This window comes from Scylla paramamosain, chromosome 22 (assembly GCF_035594125.1).
Source record: "Scylla paramamosain isolate STU-SP2022 chromosome 22, ASM3559412v1, whole genome shotgun sequence".
In the NCBI taxonomy this organism is placed as follows: domain Eukaryota; kingdom Metazoa; phylum Arthropoda; class Malacostraca; order Decapoda; family Portunidae; genus Scylla; species Scylla paramamosain.
The window spans coordinates 10747878-10767886 of record NC_087172.1 but is presented as its reverse complement, the minus strand read 5'-3'; the positions used below and the strand labels follow the sequence as shown (position 1 = coordinate 10767886).

The following is a 20009-nucleotide window of genomic DNA, read 5'->3' as shown; positions in this document are numbered from 1 at the left end:
TGCCAACCACTTATCTCTCCAATTAGCCATCGGCTTCGAATACTGTCTCAATCACACCGTGGCGGTATCATAAGGACGAAGCTTTGGAAACACATCTCGACTCACATCTTGATTGAGCTACCGAGCTGACGACTGATTTCCATCTCCACACCTTGTCAGTCTCACTCGCTTCTCACAGTTGGAACCATCCTCCCTCCTGCTACCTGGCTTCGGTTACATTGACATGAGTTAGAAGAAGATGTGACAAACACGAACACAAACATTCACACTCACACACTTGCACTCACACTCTTCATTATAAACACGACTGAGCTACTTATAGTTGTGCTGTATTTTGGGTATATATTTGGTTTCCTTTATTGCTTATTATTTGGTACATGTTACATTCACTTTGTTGGTAATTAACTTGTATTTATAGGAGGATTTATACTGCTTCCTCCTTTATAAGAGGAGGCAGTAGGCACCTGCCGAAACAATAATTACTCCCAGTGAGGTCTAAAGCACTGGATCAGGGGTTGCTGTAAACTTATCATTAAAACCAGCTGTGACCTCACTGAACGTTTCCCTTTGTCTCACAACACAAGGGGGCAGTCACGGCCTGTCACGGCCTGGCCTTTAAAGACAACTCTCTTCCTCCACACAAAACTACAAACACCTAACAACACACACACACACCCTTCACTGAAAAATTCAAAATTATCATGGTGACTCCTACACCAGCCTTGGAGTCCCCATCTAGGGAGGGGACCACAAATGTCCCCAGGACGGACTGCTCTTCTGATAACGACCCTAAGTGTCTTGAAACCCCCTCAATTTTTCTTCATTAACTTCTGCAACAGTTGCAGTCTATGATCTAATTTTCAATCTGTCGAACACCATCTCTCCTCTTCTAAACCTCATCTTCTTTTCCTCACTGAAACTCAGGTGTTTGAGGCAACTGACAGTAGCCCCTTTTCTGTTCCCTCCTACTTTCTCTATTCTCATTTTCAATCCAAAGCTGGATGTTGTGTTTATGTGCGCAATGACTTAACCTGCTCTCATACCCACACTCTTGAATCTTCCGAGTTTACCACCATTTGGATATGACTACAGAGTCACTCTCAAACTAAATTTACATTGCTGTATATCTCTCACTTAACTCATCTGACCATAAGAAATTCTTTGACTACTTAATTTCCAAATTGGGACACATTCTGACTCTCTTCCCTTTTGCAGAGATCTCCATTCTTGAAGATTTCAGTGTTCACCACCAGTTTTGGCTTTCCTCTCCCTTCACTGACCATCCTGGTGAACTATCCTTCAACTTTGCTATCCTCCATGATCTAGAGCAATTGGTGCAACACCCTACTCGTATTCCTGACCGTCTTGGAGATACACCCATCATTCTTCACCTTTTCTTGACCTCTAATCCTTCTGCTTATGCTGTCATCCTCTCTTCTCTGTTGAGCTCCTCTGATCACAATCTCATATCTGTATCTTGTCCTATCGCTCCAATGCCTCCCCTGGATCCCTCTAAGCAAAGGTGCCTCTGGCGTTTTGCCTCTTCTAAGTGGGGAGACCTGAGGAGGTATTATGCTGATTTTCCTTGGAATGACTACTGCTTCGGTGTCAGAGACCCGTCTTTCTGTGTCGAGCGCATAACAGAGGTGATAGTGTCTGGCATGGAGGCGTACATTCCTCATTTTTTTCTCGACCTAGATCTTCCAAACATTGGTTTAACACAGCTTGTTCTCATGCTATACATGATAGAGAGGTGGCCCACAAAAGGTACTTAACCCTTCCATCACCAGAATTTCATGCACTTTATATTTCTGCCCAGAACCATGCCAAGTCCATTCTCCAACTAGCCAAAAATTCCTACATCAATAGAAAGTGTCAAAATCATTCAAGATCTAACTCCCCTTGTGACTTCTGCCAAAAATATGTCCAATAACTTTGCTTCTTCTTTCCCTTCTTTATTTCAACTAGATGGCACCACTGCCATGACATCTAACTCTAAAGCTAAACTCTTCGCTAAAACCTTTGTTAAAAACTACCTTGGACGATTCAGGGCTTGTTGCTGCCTTTCCTCCACCCTCTGACTACCTTATGCTATCTATTAAAATTCTTTGCAATGATGTTTTCCATGCCTTCACTGGCCTAAACCCTTGGAAGGCTTATGGACCTGATGGGGTCCCTCCTATTGTTCTCCAAAACTGTGCCTCCATGCTTGCACCTTGCCTAGTTAAACTCTTTCAACTCTGTCTGTCAACATCAACCTTTCCTTCTTGCTGGAAGTCTGTCTACATTCAGCCTGTTCCTAAAAAGGGTGACCGTTCTAATCCCTCAAACTACCATCCTATTGCTTTAATTTCCTGCCTATCTAAAGTTTTTAATCTTTCCTCAAGAGGAAGATTCTTAAACATGTATCACTTCACAGCCTTCTATCTAATTGCCAGTATGGGTTCCACCAAGGCCGCTCTACTGGTGATCTTCTGACTTTCCTTACTGAGTCTTAGTCATCCTCTTCTAGAGATTTTGGTGAAACTTTTACTGTGCCTTGGATATATCAAAAGCTTTTGATAGAGTCTGGCACAAAGCTTTGATTTCCAAACTACCCTCCTACATCTTCTATCCTTCTCTCTGTAACTTCATCTCAAGTTTCCTTTCAGACTGTTCTATTGCTGTTGTGGTAGATGGTCACTGTTCTTCTCCTGAATCTATTAACAGTGGTGTTTCTCAGGTTTCTGTCCTGTCACCCACTCTCCTCTTATTATTCATCAATCATGACCTAAACAAAACTTCTTTTCATATCCACTCCAATGCTGATGATACCACCCTGCACTTTTCCACATCTTTTCATAGACATCCATCACTTCAGGAAGTAAAGATTTCACACAGGGAAGCCACAGAACGCCTGACTTCTGATCTTTCTAAATTTTCTGATTGGAGCACAGCAAACTTAGTATTGTTCAGTGCCTCAAAAAACTCAATTCCTCCATCTATCAACCTGACACAGCCTTCCAGACAACTATCCCCTCTTCTTCAGTGACACTCAACTGTCCCCCTCTTCTACACTGAACATCCTTGGTCTGTCCTTTACTTATAATCTGAACTGGAAAGTTCACATCTCATCTCTAGCTAAAACAGCTTCTATGAAGTTAGTCATTCTGAGATGTCTCTGCCAGTTTTTCTCAACCCCCCAGCTGCTACCTCTGTACAAGGGCCTTATCCATCCATGTATGGAGTATGCTTCACATATCTGTGGGGCTGTTCCACTCATACTGCTCTTCTTGACAGGGTGGAATGAAAAAGCTTTTGGTCTCATGAACTCCTCTTCTCTAACTGACTGTCTTTAGCCTCTCTCTCTCTCTCTCTCTCATCACTGCAATGTTGCAACTGATTTCTACCACTATTTTCATGCTAACTACTCTTCTGATTTTGCTAACTGCATGCCTCCCCTCCTCCTGTGGCCTTGTTGCACAAGATTTTCTTCTTTCTCTTACCCCTATTCTGTCCACCTCTCTAATGCAAGAGTTAACCAGTATTCTCAATCATTCATCCCTTTTTCTGATAAACTCTGGAACTCCCTGCCAGCTTCTGTATTTCCACCTTCCTATGACTTGAATTACTTCAAGAGGGAGGTTTCAAGACACTTATCTGTCAATTTTTGACTACCACTTTGGATCCTTTTGTGGGATTGACATCTCAGTGGGCTTTTTTTTTTTATTGTATTTTTGTTCCCTTAGCCAGTGTCCCTCCTACATAATAAAAAAAAAAAAGTTTTGTCACCTTTGGTTTCATTTATTGCTTAACAGCTTATATATGTTATGTTAACTGTACATACTTACTTGAACCCAAGCAGGATCACTGTGCCCTAGATAAGTTGCATGCACTATGCCCGATTGAAGTAGTTGATATTTAGTTTAATAATGGTAGTTTTATTTCATACTCATTTCACTACTTTATGCTACAAGAAAGGGTTCAACATACCCCTAATCAACAAGCTTCTATCTGTGCTTGTAACAATATATATATATATATATATATATATATATATATATATATATATATATATATATATATATATATATATATATATATATATATATAATACTCAGGAGTGTTTGTATTTGTTAAGTGATCAGGGACGTGTCAAGAATGAAAGCCAGGAGGAAACTATAAGCTTTTAAAAGTCTTAAGTGTTTATTGCAGTCAATTTAAGCTAGGTTAGTTTAGAATTTACCCAAAGTTAAGGTTATAAATCATAACAGAAGTATTTTTTTGTTGATTTTCTGTGCCGCTCTTTCATATTATGATGTAATACTTTGGGTAAATAACTTCTTTAATAAAGGACTATATTATTACATGCATTATAAAACTTGGTTTCCTGATTTTCCTATGTTACACTTAATGAGTAATTGGTGAGTTTGTCTAAACATGATTATTAGTATATGACAGATTTACTAAATGCAAGTGGGGTGTGAACCTGACAGGGCCCTGCATACTTTCAGGGGCCAGGGACCCGCAACATGTAAATCCGGCCCTGATTGCCCACACCGAGCAGTAGCACAGGACACGAGGCACATTAACACGCTACAACACAAGGCTTGCACCACCGACCTCACTCAGCAAACCACCTATATCGCTGGGTAGCGCGTCCCACCTCACAGGATCAATCAAAAGCTTTTCGTCTCATCAACTCCTTTCCTCTAACTAACTGTCTTCAGCCTCTTTCTCATCACCGGAATGTTGCATCTCTTGCTATATTCTACCACTATTTTCATGCTAACTGCTCTTCTGATCTTGCTAGCTGCATGCATCCCTCCTCACTCGGCCTCACTGCACAAGACTTTCTTCTTTCTCTCACCCCTATTCTGTCCACCTCTATAATGCAAGAGTTAACCAGTATTTACAATCATTCATCCCTCTCTCTGGTAAACTCTGGAACTCCCTTCCTGCTTCTGTATTTCCACCTTCCTATGACTTGAACTCCTTCAAGAGGGAGGTTTCAAGACACTTATCCTTCAATTTTTGACCACCACTTCGGACCCTACTCAGGACTGGCATCTTGGCAAGCTTTTTTTTTTTTTTTTAGATTTTTGTTGCCCTTGGCTGGTGTCCCTCCTACATAAAAAAAAAAAAAAAAGATAGCGGCACTGCACAGCACACTGCAGTCACAACGTACCACAGCTGTCTCCTTCAGTGGTCCACGCTGTAACAGACCATGCAGGTGTCACACACACACACACACACACACACACACATAGACACACCTCAGTGTCAAGTACTCTATCTTAGACTGCCAGGGCACACAATCCTCACAACGTGCTCCAGAACATAAGAACATAAGAAATAAGGGAAGCTGCAAGAAGCGACCAGGCTTACACGTGGCAGTCCCTGTTTGCAACACACCTACCTATTTCCATCTGTTATCCCCATCCATAAACTTGTCTAATCTTCTCTTAAAGCTCTCTAGTGTCCTAGCATTAACTACATGATTACTGAGTCTGTTCCACTCGTCTACCACTCTATTTGAGAACCAATTTTTCCCTATCTCCTTCCTAAACCTAAATTTTTCAAGCGTGAACCCGTTATTTCTTGTTCTACCCTGGTTGCTGGTCCTAAGAATTTTGCTTACATCTCCCTTGTTATAACCCTTATACCACTTAAAGACTTCTATCAGGTCCCCTCTTAACCTACGTCTCTCTAAAGAATGTAAATTCAACAGCTTCAACCTCGCCTCGTAAGGAATACTCCTCATCCCCTGTATCCTTTTAGTCATTCTCCTCTGTACTGATTCTAATAGACCAGGGGTCGGCAACCTTTTGAACATAGTGTGCCAGTTTATAATTCATGCCACTTTTTTACTACCTTGCGTGCCAAATGTTATTTTTTCAGCCCTATATGTAGCCTACGAAAATGAAAATCATAATTATACACTATGACTGAGTATGTAGTGACCATTGTAATTAAAGTAAAATGTATTTTTCTCCATATACATAACATAAATGTGACATTTTTTGTAGCATTTATTATTCTTAGTAACTAAAAATATACTTCTTTATTTTAAAATTGTACTCACATTATTAATGCAATCCTTGCCCTTGCTTCCCTTTGGCCAAAGTTGAAATTTCAGGTGAATATCTGGACACCTTGAGCTTTACACAACCCTCAGAATGATCCGTTGTAAGGTTGCTGCGATGGGGATTGAGGATGTGCTTCATGTGTGAAAATATCTGCTCGCACTGATATGTAGATCCAAATGCTGATAGCAATGCAAAAGCTACTTTCTTCATGCAACTGAATTTATCAGGCAGTGATGTCCAGGAACTTAATATGGAGGCTGCATGATCAGTCGTACTAGTTTCCAATATTTCTCGAAGATCCTTAAATTTAGCTGACCACAATGATGATGCCTGAAAGTCAATTAACTGCATTTGCAACTCCTCAGTTTCCATCCACTCAAAAAGAGATGCGTCCAACTCACTGTATCTAAACGTGTCTGGTCTGATTAAAAAGGAAAACACTGGGCCGATGTTTTGGAAATCTTTAAATCTGATTGAGAACTCAGATTTCAATTCTTGCATGTACACCTGAAGATCAGTAGTGTTGATAGGATGAGTTGCAGATAAGTTTTTCAAGTTTTTGAAGTAACGGAAAGAACCATTTTTAATATCTGATGAGTAAACTGCAAGCTTTGCAACAAATGCCTTCCAAGTATCATACAAGTCCATCACTGTTTTTCCTGCACCTTGCAAGAGAAGACTGAGGTCATTTAGATGTTTGGTGATGTCTGAGAGAAACATAAGTTTCACAATCCAGTCTCTGTCCTCCAGCTCAGGGTAGCCTTGGCCTTTTTCTGTTAAGAAAAGCTTGACTTCATCAAAGCATTCCACAAATCTCTCCAATACCTTCCCACAGCTTAGCCACCTAACACTGCTGTGCAAGGGTATATCTTTGTAAGCACTGTCCACCTCTTCAAGGAAAGCTTGAAACTGCCTGTGCGTAAGAGAAGAGTGTGCAACAACAAAATTCACTACTTTTGTTACAGTAGCCATCACCTTGTTGAGATCAGAGTTCGAGATTTTGGCACATAAATTTTCTTGATGAATTATGCAGTGCAATTTCAAAATGGGGTGTCCAATTTTATCCTCAACAAGCTTGGTAAAACCCTTGTTTTTTCCTACCATAGCAGGGGCACCATCTGTTGTAACTGCAAAAATCTTTCTTATGTCAACCCCTCTCTCCTCAAAATGGTTAGTGAATGTCTTCAGTATGTCCTCCCCCTTGGTAGTGCCATACATAGGTTGAAGACAGCACAGCTCCTCGTGTATCTCTGTGTCACTGTACCTGGCAAAAACAGCCAGGCGGGGAATGTCATTTATATCCACGCTTTCATCCAGGGCCACACTGAACACAGGTGTAGTTGTTAAAGCAACAGTTTGTTGCTCACCTACATTAGCAGCCATTTCAGAAATACGTCTCTCCACGGTCCTAGCTGAGGCAGGAATATCTTTTATCCTTGAGATGATCATGTGTTTGTTTGATATGCCATCAAAAAGCACCTCAGAGCACTCTAGGAAAGCTGCTTTTATGAAATCTCCATCAGTAAAAGGCTTTCCATGCTTGGCAATACACAGAGCTAGTTTGTAACTGGCCTCAGTTGCATTGATTTTGCTAGCACTCAGATTCTTAAACACATTACTTTGTTTCTCATAGCGGGATACTGCTTTCTTAATCGCTTCAGTCTTGTCTGCACTGTCCTTGAAAGTCTTCTCGTGTTTTGTTTCAAAGTGTCTTTTAACACTAGATGTGCGGCACACGACATTTTCGCAGCAGAGAGCACACACAGCACGATCATTCTGTTGAATAAATCCAAAGTCATTTGTCCATGATGACTGAAATGATCGGACATCAAGTTTGACTTTTTTCGCAGTAGCCATGGTGAGAGTAACTAGCAAGAGCGTCACTCAGGGCAGCTAAATAGTCACTGAAATAGCAGCGCTGCTTGACTGATGCGTCACCAGCGGCGGGGGCCAACGTGTCTCATACTCGTCTACATCTCGCTGTGCTCACGTACACCTCATCGCGGGTACAAAACATTTTCGTTTTAATTTAATCATTTAATATATCAAAAGAAAGAATTATTTAGAATCATACGAAAATTTAAATCATAATTGTAAGGATGTACAATACACATTCTCTCTCTCTCTCTCTCTCTCTCTCTCTCTCTCTCTCTCTCTCTCTCTCTCTCTCTCATTATTTCGTTGCTTTACTTTTTTTTTTTTGCTCCATATCACGTGGCGTGCCATAGGCAAGCACTCTGCGTGCCAAGTCTGGCACGCGTGCCATAGGTTGCCGACCCCTGTCTGTATCCTTTTAGTCATTCTCCTCTGTACTGATTCTAATAGACCTATATCTTTCCTGTAATGTGGGGACCAGAACTGCACCACGTAGTCTAGATGAGGTCTGACCAGCGCCAAGTATAACTTTAATATTACTCCCGGCCTTCTACTTTTAACACTCCTAAAAATAAATCCTAGTACCCTATTTGCCTTGTTTCTGGCTTCTATGCATTGCTTCCCTAGACGGAGTTCAGAGCTAACTATAACTCCTAAATCTTTCTCGTACCCTGTACCTACCAGAGTTTGGTTGTCTAATGTGTACCTATTGTGTGGGTTTCCTCTACCTACGCTAAGCACTTTGCATTTATTGATATTAAATTGCATTTGCCATCTATCCGACCATTCATTCATTCTATCTAAGTCTGCCTGCAAGGCGATGGCATCCGAATCTGACCTAATTAATCTACCTATCTTTGTGTCATCCGCAAATTTACTAACATCACTACTAATTCCACTATCCAAGTCATTGATATACATTAGAAATAACAATGGCCCTAATACTGATCCCTGTGGCACCCCACTAATTACATGACCCCACTCAGATTTCGAGCCGTTTATTACCACTCTCTGTCGCCTGTCACTAAGCCATGACTCTATCCAGGCTAACACCTTCCCATCTACCCCGTGTGCCCTAACCTTTCTCAGGAGCCTTTGATGGGGTACCTTGTCAAATTCTTTACTAAAGTCCAGATATAAGATATCATAACTATCACCATTATCTACTGCCTCATACACCCTACTGTAAAAACTTAACAAGTTTGTCAGGCACGACTTCCCCTTCGTGAAGCCATGCTGTGACTGATTTATCAAGTTATGTTTGTCTAAATGTTCCCTAATGTTCCTCGCTATTATTGACTCTAACATTTTACCTACAACTGAAGTTAAGCTGACAGGTCTATAATTAGACGCTAAAGTTTTATCTCCTTTCTTAAAGATGGGTACTACATTAGCCTGCCTCCACATTACTGGTACCTCACCTGACTCCAGTGATTTCCTAAAGACAGAAACTAACGGCTCCCTAATAATCTCTTTACATTCCTTAAGTACTCTGGGATATATTTCATCAGGTCCTGGTGACTTGAACTTTTTTAGCCTATCTATCTCCTGTTCCACTATCTCCCTAGTTATGGAAATATCTGTCAGCTTCTCATTCTCATCTGCTCTAAACACCTGTTCACTATCTGGCATATCCTGTATGTTTTCCTGGGTGAAGACAGTTAAAAAATAATCATTCAGAAGTTGACTAATCTCCTCCCCAGAACTAACCAGCTCCCCATCTGCTGCCTTTAATGGAGCTACAGTATCCTTATTCTTCGTCCTGTATACCTGATAAAATCCCTTGGGGTCCGTCTTCACCTGGCTGGCTACCCTTAATTCATAATTGTCCTTAGCTTTCCTCATTAACTTCCTGACTGTTCTAACTAATTCATTATATTGTGTCCTTAAAACTTCCTCACCTGCCCTTAATCTCCTATATATACTTCTCTTACGCCCTATATAATGCTTCAACCTAGCAGACATCCATTTAGGGTCATTTTTTTGTGATCTTATTGTTCTATATGGGATATTTGCTAACTGACCTGTATGAACTTTATCTACGAAATATTTATACAATTTATCTACATTTACTTCACCTAGTCCCCTCATCTCATCTCCTACCCTCCTCTCCACTCCCTCATCTACTCGCCTCGACCTCACCTCTCTCATTTCCGCATGACCTGACATTCCAACATACTCACACCTAGCTCCCCCCTTCCTCCTTCCTCCTTCCTTCCGGACACATCTCCCCTCCTCTTGTCCTACACCCTCACGCCTCACCTCACCTCTCTCATCCTGCCTTATCTCTCTGAACTCCGCCCCTGACCTGACCTCACCCTGCATCCTTTGCCAGTCCACTCCTTGGAGGTACCTTTTTAATTCTTCAAAATCTGCTCTCCTAAAGTCAGGTATTTTACTAGTGTTTTTGTTTCTAACTGTTTCTTCCCATTCTAAATTGTACCTAATTTCCTTATGGTCACTGTTACCTAGCTGTCCTCCAACCTCTACCTGCGTGACTGCTTCCTCCCTGCTAGTAAGAATTAAATCTAGAATATTATTCCCCCTTGTGGGTTCTACGACTACCTGTTTTAAAAAATTATCCTGAATTACCTTAAGAAATTCCTCTGCTTCCTTGTTACCCACCATCAGACTCCAGTCGATATTCCTAAAATTAAAATCTCCTACCACACATACCTGACTGTACCTGCCTGCTCTATTTAATTCCTGCCACAGTGAGGTGTTAATTTCCTCTGTACTGGTCGGTGGTCTGTAAACTACCCCTAGTACTACTGACTGCGATCCTTCTTTAATATCTACCCATATCGACTCTGCTTTGTTATCTGTTTTAATTCTACTGTTGATACAACACTGTAATGTGTTCCTAACGTAGAGCACGACGCCTCCTCCTCTCCTGTTTTCCCTATCTTTATAGAACATTGTATACCCATCTATCTTAACCTCTGGATTAAATACTTTTCCTGACATATCTAACCAAGTTTCAGTTAAAGCAATGATATCAAATTTCTCAACGCTCGCTATTCCTCTAAGCAGTCTATTTTATTCAGAATACTTCTACAGTTTGTGTAAGCTATTTCTCACCATCCCTGAGCTAGCTACCTTTCTAGATTTAACTATTTTGCCCCTCGCCTTCTCACTACCCCTTCGTCCCTCCCGACTAACGAAAAAAGTGCTGGAGTGCAGTAACCTCCCGCTCGAGTGTTTCGGCCAAAACACGAACACCCTGGCGTGACAAATGCACTCCATCCCTGGCATACAAGGCGTCCCTGCCATAGAAAAGGTCCCAGTTGTCGATGAACGTCCATCCATTACTCCTACAATGATTCGCGAGCCTGCGATTCACTGTAATAGCCCTGGACAGCCACTCAGCACCAACTCCCTCCTCGGCAAGACACCACATACCACAGGGATCCCACCCTTGTCCCTTGCGCAGTCGCATAGTGGCAATGGCGGGTGACTAACGTTGTTGTGTAAGGCAAAGGGAGCACACTGCTGATTGCCGGCACAGGTGTTGCATAGGCGAATAATGGGCACTTTCTTTCCTTTTGGCCTCACTTCTACCCGGCGTCGCAGTGTGGAATGGAACTTCTCTCTCTCTCTCTCTCTCTCTCTCTCTCTCTCTCTCTCTCTCTCTCTCTCTCTCTCTCTCTCTCTCTCTCCTTTTTTTTTTTTTCTATCCCGGTTGGGAACCACCATAACTCTTTATATAATGTCGATCTTGCTGTGATTGGCCAGCACACTGCTGCTCCCCCGACCAATCATTTTCCATGCCACCTCCGGTCTCCCCAAGCTGCCTCTGCTACCAACTCATGCATCATTGCCAACACCTATCTTCACTACCCGGCGGCAAAGTGCTACTTTCAATGTCGCTCCCCCTCCCCTCTTTTGCAACAGTACAAATATGATAATTATCTTAGGATTTACACTCCTGCCTTTCAGTCACTTGTCTCATACGTTGCCAATGCGTAATTTACAGACACAATAATTCACATACAGACACGCACTCATACGCTTCCCTAGCAAATACATGTAAAACACTATGCTAACTCATACACTCATGCACACTCACAATAAAACTACCACACCTCATTCACAAAACAAACATGACAATACAAATGCTGTTGGCATTTGTATTGTCAGCATGTCAGCTGTAGAAGCAGCATGATGCACCCTAAGTAAGTAAGTAAGTAAGTAAGTTTATTTGGATTATTCATGTGCATTACAGGCAGAGTACCACACCAGTTAATGTAAATAGATTCTTCATCCAGGATAGCCTACTAAAGTTTAGCAACTTATTTCCAGTAGGGTCCCTTTTATGCAGCAAGATGGGGCGGGCAGCACAGGAATCACTATACACTTAACTCTGGTACACAGAAATACTAGACCCTAAAATTATTTGCCAACTGTATCCATAAAATTAAAATTTAAAATTACAATGTATTTTCACTAAGACTATCATGGTTAATAATAAGTAAAATCATTTGACTCAGCAGCTCTTTCTTCATCTTGTAAATATTTCCTGAGAGATGTTTTGAACAGGTGTTTGGATTGTATGTTTTGTAAGTTTTTTGGTAATGAATTCCAGTCTTTAATGGCTGTATGATAAAAGGTATGTGCTGAGGGACCCTTTGCAATTGACATACCAAAGTTTAAATCATTGTTTCTAGTCCTAATTGTGTGGGTATTTGTTTTCCTATGGAAATGTTCTGCTAGATATGTTGGTCCTCTGTTGTTATGGATATTATGTGCATGGCTTAATTTTAATTCTTTAACCCTATTCTTGACACTAAGCATATTTACTTTTCTCTCTCCACTTGTCCTATATGAGATCTAGGGTCTAAACCTAAAATAAATCTAATAATCTTGTTTTGACAAATTTGTAGTTGTTTTTTAGATCTACTGCTCAGTCCAGAGTACCAAGAGGAACATGCATAATCAAAATGAGGTTGAATTAGAGAGCTACATAAGGTTTTCTTAATTTTTTGATCAAGGTCTTTTGCTTGTCTGTACATGAATTTTAACCTTGCATTTATCCTCTTGATTATCTGATTACAATTTAGCTCCCCTGAAACACACTGATCCAATTGAACTCCTAAATATTTTACTGATTTTACTCCATTTATGTCCTGACCCAAACATGTTATATTAAAATCATCTACATTTTTTTATTTTGTTTTTGATCCAACTAACATAATTTCCGTCTTTCCTAAATGCAAAGACAGCTTGTTATTTATCATCCAGGTGTTACATGATTCAAGTTCTTTTCTTAGTCTATTTTTTATAAAATCTACATCTTTGTGTGGAACAATCAAAATGCTGTCATCTGCATATAGCAAAAGTTTACACGAGACACTGATTTTCATGTCGTTTACATAACATAAGAACAGGAGTGGACCTAAAATGCTTCCCTGTGGTACCCCACAGGATACATTTCTGGTTTCCGAGCAATGTTCATCTATCTTCACAATTTGACTTCTTCCACTTAGATAAGAATAAAACCATTCCACTGACTCTACACCCATTGCTCTTAATTTTTCACACAAGATATGATGGTCAACAGTATCAAATGCTTTTTGCAGATCTAGGAGAGCTAGGCCTGTATACTTCCCTTTCGATATATTAGTTTTTAGTAGGTCTAACAAATGAATCAGACATGTATCTGTGGAATGACTATCTCTAAATCCAGATTGAAATTCATAAATTATATTGTTTGCTTTAAGGTAATCTGATAACTGATCATAAACAGCTATTTCTAGTACTTTAGATATTACATTAAGGATACTAACCGGTCTGTAGTTACTGACTTCTTGTCTGTTATTCTTTTTGTACAATGGTTTTACTCTAGCTTCTTTGAATCCTTGTGGTACTTCATTTGTATAAATTGACTTATTGATAATGTGAGTTATAGGACCTTTTAGTATTGGTGCACCGTCTTTTATAAACCTTGCTGGTATGCAGTCTAAGCCTGTGCTTTTATTTATTTCTAGTTTCCTTATTATATTGAATACGTATTCTTCAGTTACCCCGGTTAGTTTGAACATATTTTCTATGAGTCTTTTGGATCTGTAGTAGTTTTTAAATTATAAGAGTCAGTGTTAAAAATTCTATCTGCATATGGCAGCTTACCAACCAAGCTTGATGCTACTGTTGTAAAGAATTTGTTAAAGTATGTTGCTATCTTCCTTCCGTTGAAACACAGTTCATCCTCAATTTTAAGCACTATTTTCGAATTCTCTTTTGATTGTCCAGAATAACCTAAGTTTTTGAGCTGTTTCCATAATTTCTTGCTATTGTTAGAATTTTCTTGTATTTTATCAGAGATATATTCAGATTTTATTTTCTTATGTTTTGTTGTAGTTTGTTCCTTGATTTGCAGAATTTGTCATATTTATATTTGTTGTTTTTATCCTTTTCATATTCACTTAAGAGTCTATCTCTTTCTTTTATCATGTCTAGTACTTGTGAAGTTATCCATGGTTCCGTTCTTTGTTTGATTCTAATTTCTTTTACCGGAGCTACCTTGTCAATTACTTTGATGGAAATGTTTTTAAAATTGTTCCATGCTTCGTCAACTGTTTCTGCCTCATAAACACAATTCCAGCTTTGGCTTCTTAATTCCTCATTGAATATCTGTACATTATATGTCTTCATTGATCTGATCTTAATACTATTATGACCATTTATACTCGTACATGCCTTCACTGTCTTTCTAGTACAGTATGTTATATAGTGATCACTAATTCCTATTGGCAGTACTCCTTGTTGACTAATCTTTTCAGGTTTGCTACATATAATATGGTCTATAATAGTTGATGATTTACTGGTTTCCCTGGTCACCTCACTTATTAGTTGTTCCATACCAAACATTTTAATTAAATTTACATATCTTTTGTACGGTTGTCCTGTTTTCTTAAGAACACATATGTTCATATCACCTTGAATTATAACTTCATCATCTTGGGAAAATTTTGTGATATTTTCTTCAAGCAATTCTAAAAAATTATTTTGCTGCAGAGGTCTATAGCAACATCCAATAATAATAGGTTTTGTCTTTGGCAAAAGTATTTCACACCAAATCACTTCAAGTCCCTCTGTGTCAACATCATTTCTTTGGTTGATGCTTAAACATGACTTTATGTATATACACACTCCTCCTCCATTCCTGTTTCTATCTTTTCTTATTACCTGATATCCGTTAATTTCTATTTCATTGTTGGTAACTGAATCATCCAGCCAAGTTTCTGTAATGCACAAAACTGCCGCATTAGTTTTGAGTGCCAATATCTTTATTTCTTCCAGTTTGTTCATGAGTGAGCGGCTGTTTATGTGTACTATGTGTAACCCTTTGTTATTAAAAATTTCATAAATTTTGTTGTCACTTTTTGATGGTGTAGTGATGTCAGTATGTTCTTCATTAACTTCTTCATTTATATTGCCTGTACCTTCATTTATCTGTGCGTTTGCAGTGTGATGCTTTTCTTGGAAAGGCAATTCAGCTAGACAGCACAAATTACATATGTGTTTACACTGTTTTTCTTGCCATATAATGTATTTCTTGTTACCACTAATGCACTTTAGATGAGTTTCTTTTTTACATAGATCACATATTAATGATTTACTGTTCCTGTAAATCCCTTTTTTACACAATTCACATATTTTCCTTTCACTTTTCTTATTTTGTACTATATTTTTCATGCACTTTATGTGAACTTTGCAGCTACATTCTTCACATTCCTTTGTTTTGCTGGTTTTAATAATTTCTCTCCCACAATGCGCACATGTATTTTTTGGGCGTCTTTTACCTTCCTCTCTTGTCTGCACACTATTTTCAATTACTTTGCTACACTGGGGGCCGGGATTGGTGCTAATATCGCCACTCTGTAGTAGTAAAATTAAAATTGTTCCAGGGGAAGGTTGTAGCCTGTTGTATTGCGGTACTTGGCAACTGCTCCGTTTACCATTTTTATCAATGCATCATGCTGCTTCTACAGACTCTACAGTCCAAACAAACAGCTTTATATAGTAATATCGGCCTTCTGTCCATCTATGCAACATTAATAAAGAGGGAATAGGAGGAAAAAAAACTAATTAAAATAAATGAAGGGAAAGCCAGGAGAATGACAGGCATGATAATTAATATGAAATATGGTAGAAGCTTGTGGAGAGGAATGGCAGTACCTTACTGTTTGTGTGGGTCAGAAATGATTTATTAGTGGGAGAGAGATCTCATGAAGCAAGAAAATCACAGAACATTATAGCTAGGTATTTTAGCGATCCTAAATAATACAGCAGTAGAGGCAATCAGAGGTGAGATGGGGTGAAGAACATTCAGGGAAAGGGTAGTGAAGGGAAAAAATAAATTTACTTTGGGAAGATAGAGGGGCTCAGCGAGGATAGATGGTTAAAAAGATACTTAGTGTAGAGGGAAACTCATCTTGGAAAAAAAAAAAAATAAATAAAATAAAACGGTGGAAACGAAAGGAAAACACAAAGGAATAATGGCAGAGGTTAGGTAGCAAGATGGTGAGGAAGAAATTAGAGAATGGCAGGGTCAGATGGTAGTCAGGAATGCCAAGGAAGTCCACGCTTAAATAGTAGATTCATAATGGCTGTTTGTACAGGATCGGGGTGTGGGTGTGTGTGTGGGTGCTCATCAATTCTCCACGGATTTCTTTGATACTTGGAAATCAGTATTTTCTGATTATGAAGTAAGGAACATGAATATACGGAGAGCTGGAGAATTGCCATTTTATTGGTATATTTACATTAGGAACTTAGAACAAGTGTAGTGAAAACTGAAACCAGAAATTAAGAAAGTTGTATGCCATGTTATAGGTACACAACAGCCCACAGATATACTAGAAAGACTTGAGTATTTTTCTGATTGGTTTAAACTTTAAAGCAAAGAGGGCAGTTGCTGTATGCCTCAAGCTTCTGAACAGTTTCAAAGGAAAAGATGATGGCACTACTAAAGTAAAAGAAGACACATATGAGTCAGTGAATGTAGCAGAAGAGTTAGAAGCTGAAAATGAAATTATAAAACAACTGCAAGCAAAGGCATTCCAAAGAAAGATAAATGTACTGAAATCATCTGCTAACCATAATTCTTTAATTAAAGGGGACAATGAAAAAGGAACAAAAGTGATAGACAAGACCAGTTCCTTCTATAAATTAGATCCCTTCATTGATAAAAATGGTATCATGACAGTAGGAGAAAGATTGAGGCTTTCTAATCTGACAGATGAATCCAAACATCCAGTCATCCTTCCCAAAACATCACACATAATCCAGCTGATAATATGCCATCACCACAAAAGAACAAATCATCAAGGCAGGGGCATCACTTTAAATGAAATCAGGTCATGTGGATACTGGATAGTAGGAGGATCATCCCTAGTATCAAGGCACATTTCAAAGTGCATTATCTGTCGTAAAGTTAGAAGTACAACACAGGGACAGAAGATGGCAGACCTGCCTATTGACAGACTAGAACCATCTAGACAGACTAGAACCATTGACAGACTAGAACCTTTTACATACTCAGCAGTAGATTTCTTTGGTCCTTTCTATGTCAAAGAGAGGCGTAAAGAGCTTAAAAGACATGGAGTGCTCTTTACTTGCATGGCAAGTAGAGCCGTGCACAAAGAGACAGCCAACAGCATGGATACAAGTTCCTTCCTAAGTGCATATCATTGTTTTGTAAAACGAAGAGGACCTGTAAGACAGTTGAGATGTGACCAAGGAACTAACTTTGTAGGAGCCAAATCAGAGTATGAGAAATGCTCAAAAGAACTAAATAACAATAAAGTCAGACAAGAACTCATGAAAGATCAGCGTGACTGGATTGTATTTAACATGAATGTATCCAATTCCAGTCACATGGGAGGTGTTTGGGAGAGGCAGATACGCACAGTGAGAAATGTACTCTCTGTGGTACTTGATCAGCACAGTACCCAGTTAGATGACCAAGATCTGAGAACCTTCTTAGTCGAAACTGAAAATATAATTAATGGTCGTTCCCTAACTGTGGACCATCTCAACTCCCCAGAAAGTCCTACACCCCTGACACCCAGTAATTTGCTAACTAAGAAAACAAAGGTAGTACTGCCTCCTCCAAGCATTTTTATTAAAAAAGGACCTGTATTACATAAAGATATGGAGCAGAGCACAATACCTAGCCAACCAGTTCTGGTCCAGGTGGAAAAACCCTTCAGGAGGTAAACATATCACGCAGGGAAGCCACAGAACGCCTGACTTCTGATCTTTCTAAAATTTCTGATTGGGGCAGAGCAAACTTGGTATTGTTCAATGCCTCAAAAACTCAATTCCTCCATCTATCAACTCGACACAATCTTCCAGACAACTATCCCCTCTTCTTCAATGACACTCAACTGTCCCCCTCTTCTACACTGAACATCCTCGGTCTGTCCTTTACTTATAATCTGAACTGGAAACTTCACATCTCATCTCTAGCTAAAACAGCTTCTATGAAGTTAGGTGTTCTGAGACGTCTCCGCCAGTTTTTCTCACCCCCCCAGCTGCTAACTCTGTACAAGGGCCTTATCCGTCCATGTATGGAGTATGCTTCACATGTCTGGGGGGGTTCCACTCATACTGCTCTTCTAGACAGGGTGGAATCAAAAGCTTTTCGTCTCATCAACTCCTCTCCTCTAACTGACTGTCTTCAGCCCCTCTCTCACCACCGCAATGTTGCATATCTAGCTGTCTTCTACCGTTATTTTCATGCCAACTGCTCTTCTGATCTTGCTAACTGCATGCCTCCCCTCCTTCCGCGGCCTCGCTGCACAAGACTTTCTTCTTTTTCTCACCCCTATTCTATCCACCTCTCTAACGCAAGAGTTAACCAGTATTCTCAATCATTCATCCCTTTCTCTGGTAAACTCTGGAACTCCTTGCCTGCTTCTGTATTTCCACCTTCCTATGACTTGAATTCCTTCAAGAGGGAGGTTTCAAGACACTTATCCACCAATTTTTGACCACTGCTTTGACCCTTTTAAGGGACTGACATTTCAGTGGGCATTTTTTTTATTAGATTTTTGTTGCCCTTGGCCAGTATCCTTCCTACATAAAAAAAAAAAAAATGTGCAATTTCTACAACTTAGAAATAAGTGGACAACACCAAAGAGAAATCTCAGTGTAAATGACATAGTTATCCTCAAGGATCAGAATGTAGCAAGGAACCAGTGGAAATTGGGAAGAGTAACAGAAGTATCTCCTGATCATGATGGCCTAGTAAGAAAGGTTAAGGTCCTGGTGTCAGACTATAATCTCAGCAACCAGGGAGGAAGCACGAAGGCAAACAGGATCATCATAGAGAGGCCAATACATACTCGTAGTCTAGTATTGCTGTTAGAAGGTAATGCATAATTACCTCCTTGGCATCCCTGCCAAGGAGCCACTGTAACAAAATATATTATGTGTTAATCCTAGTTTTAAGGTACATACTAATGTTAATTTAAGGTAAATTGTTACACAATTTAGGGGAGCCATGTTACTGTACGTAAAGCGTATGTACCTCATGTCATTATTCCTTGGTAATCATAAGTGAAATGTTCAATAGTTTTTTATTTGCATGAAAACGTGTAATGTGTGTAAGTATCAGTATTCAGTGCTATATGAAGCACCAAAGCTGATGCTCACTTGTTAGTAGAGTGTGGTTAACCCACTGGTCACCTGCGGGTGTTACTCACAGCCAAGTCGCGCTCAAAGATGGGCAGGATGGTGACTAAGGTAAATACTTTAATTTTGTAGTAAAAACTGATTGTCATAGTGCCAAGTTGATCGCATGTATTGTTAATGAATACTGTAATATGTTGAAAGTGTTTAATATCAGTGTATAATGTTATTTTGTAAGAAATTGAGACCGAGAACTTGTTCGCAGTTCTTACGGTCATGCCTACCTGGTCAATAAACGTCATAGAAAGAGAACTGCCTTTCCTTGACCCTACGATGATGGGTGTGATCAGTAAAACAGATCACCTCAGAGCTAATGATGCCCTGCCGGTGCGGCTACATAAACCCTGAGGAAGCAGTGGTGGGTCGGCC

At 39.7% G+C, this 20009-nt stretch overlaps 1 protein-coding gene across 1 annotated transcript; it reads right to left on the bottom strand.

The window, feature by feature from the left end:
- Window positions 1-6068: 6068 nt before the first annotated feature.
- LOC135111814 (general transcription factor II-I repeat domain-containing protein 2-like) lies at window positions 6069-7925 on the bottom strand. The gene has a single exon (XM_064025525.1). The coding sequence runs from the start codon at window positions 7923-7925 to the stop codon at window positions 6069-6071; it is 1857 nt and encodes a 618-aa protein (XP_063881595.1).
- Window positions 7926-20009: the final 12084 nt, after the last annotated feature.

What these genes read in the sequence shown, in the direction of transcription:
- LOC135111814 (XM_064025525.1), bottom strand. Translation starts at nt 7,925, where the DNA reads ATGGCTACTGCGAAAAAAGTCAAACTTGATGTCCGATCATTTCAGTCA.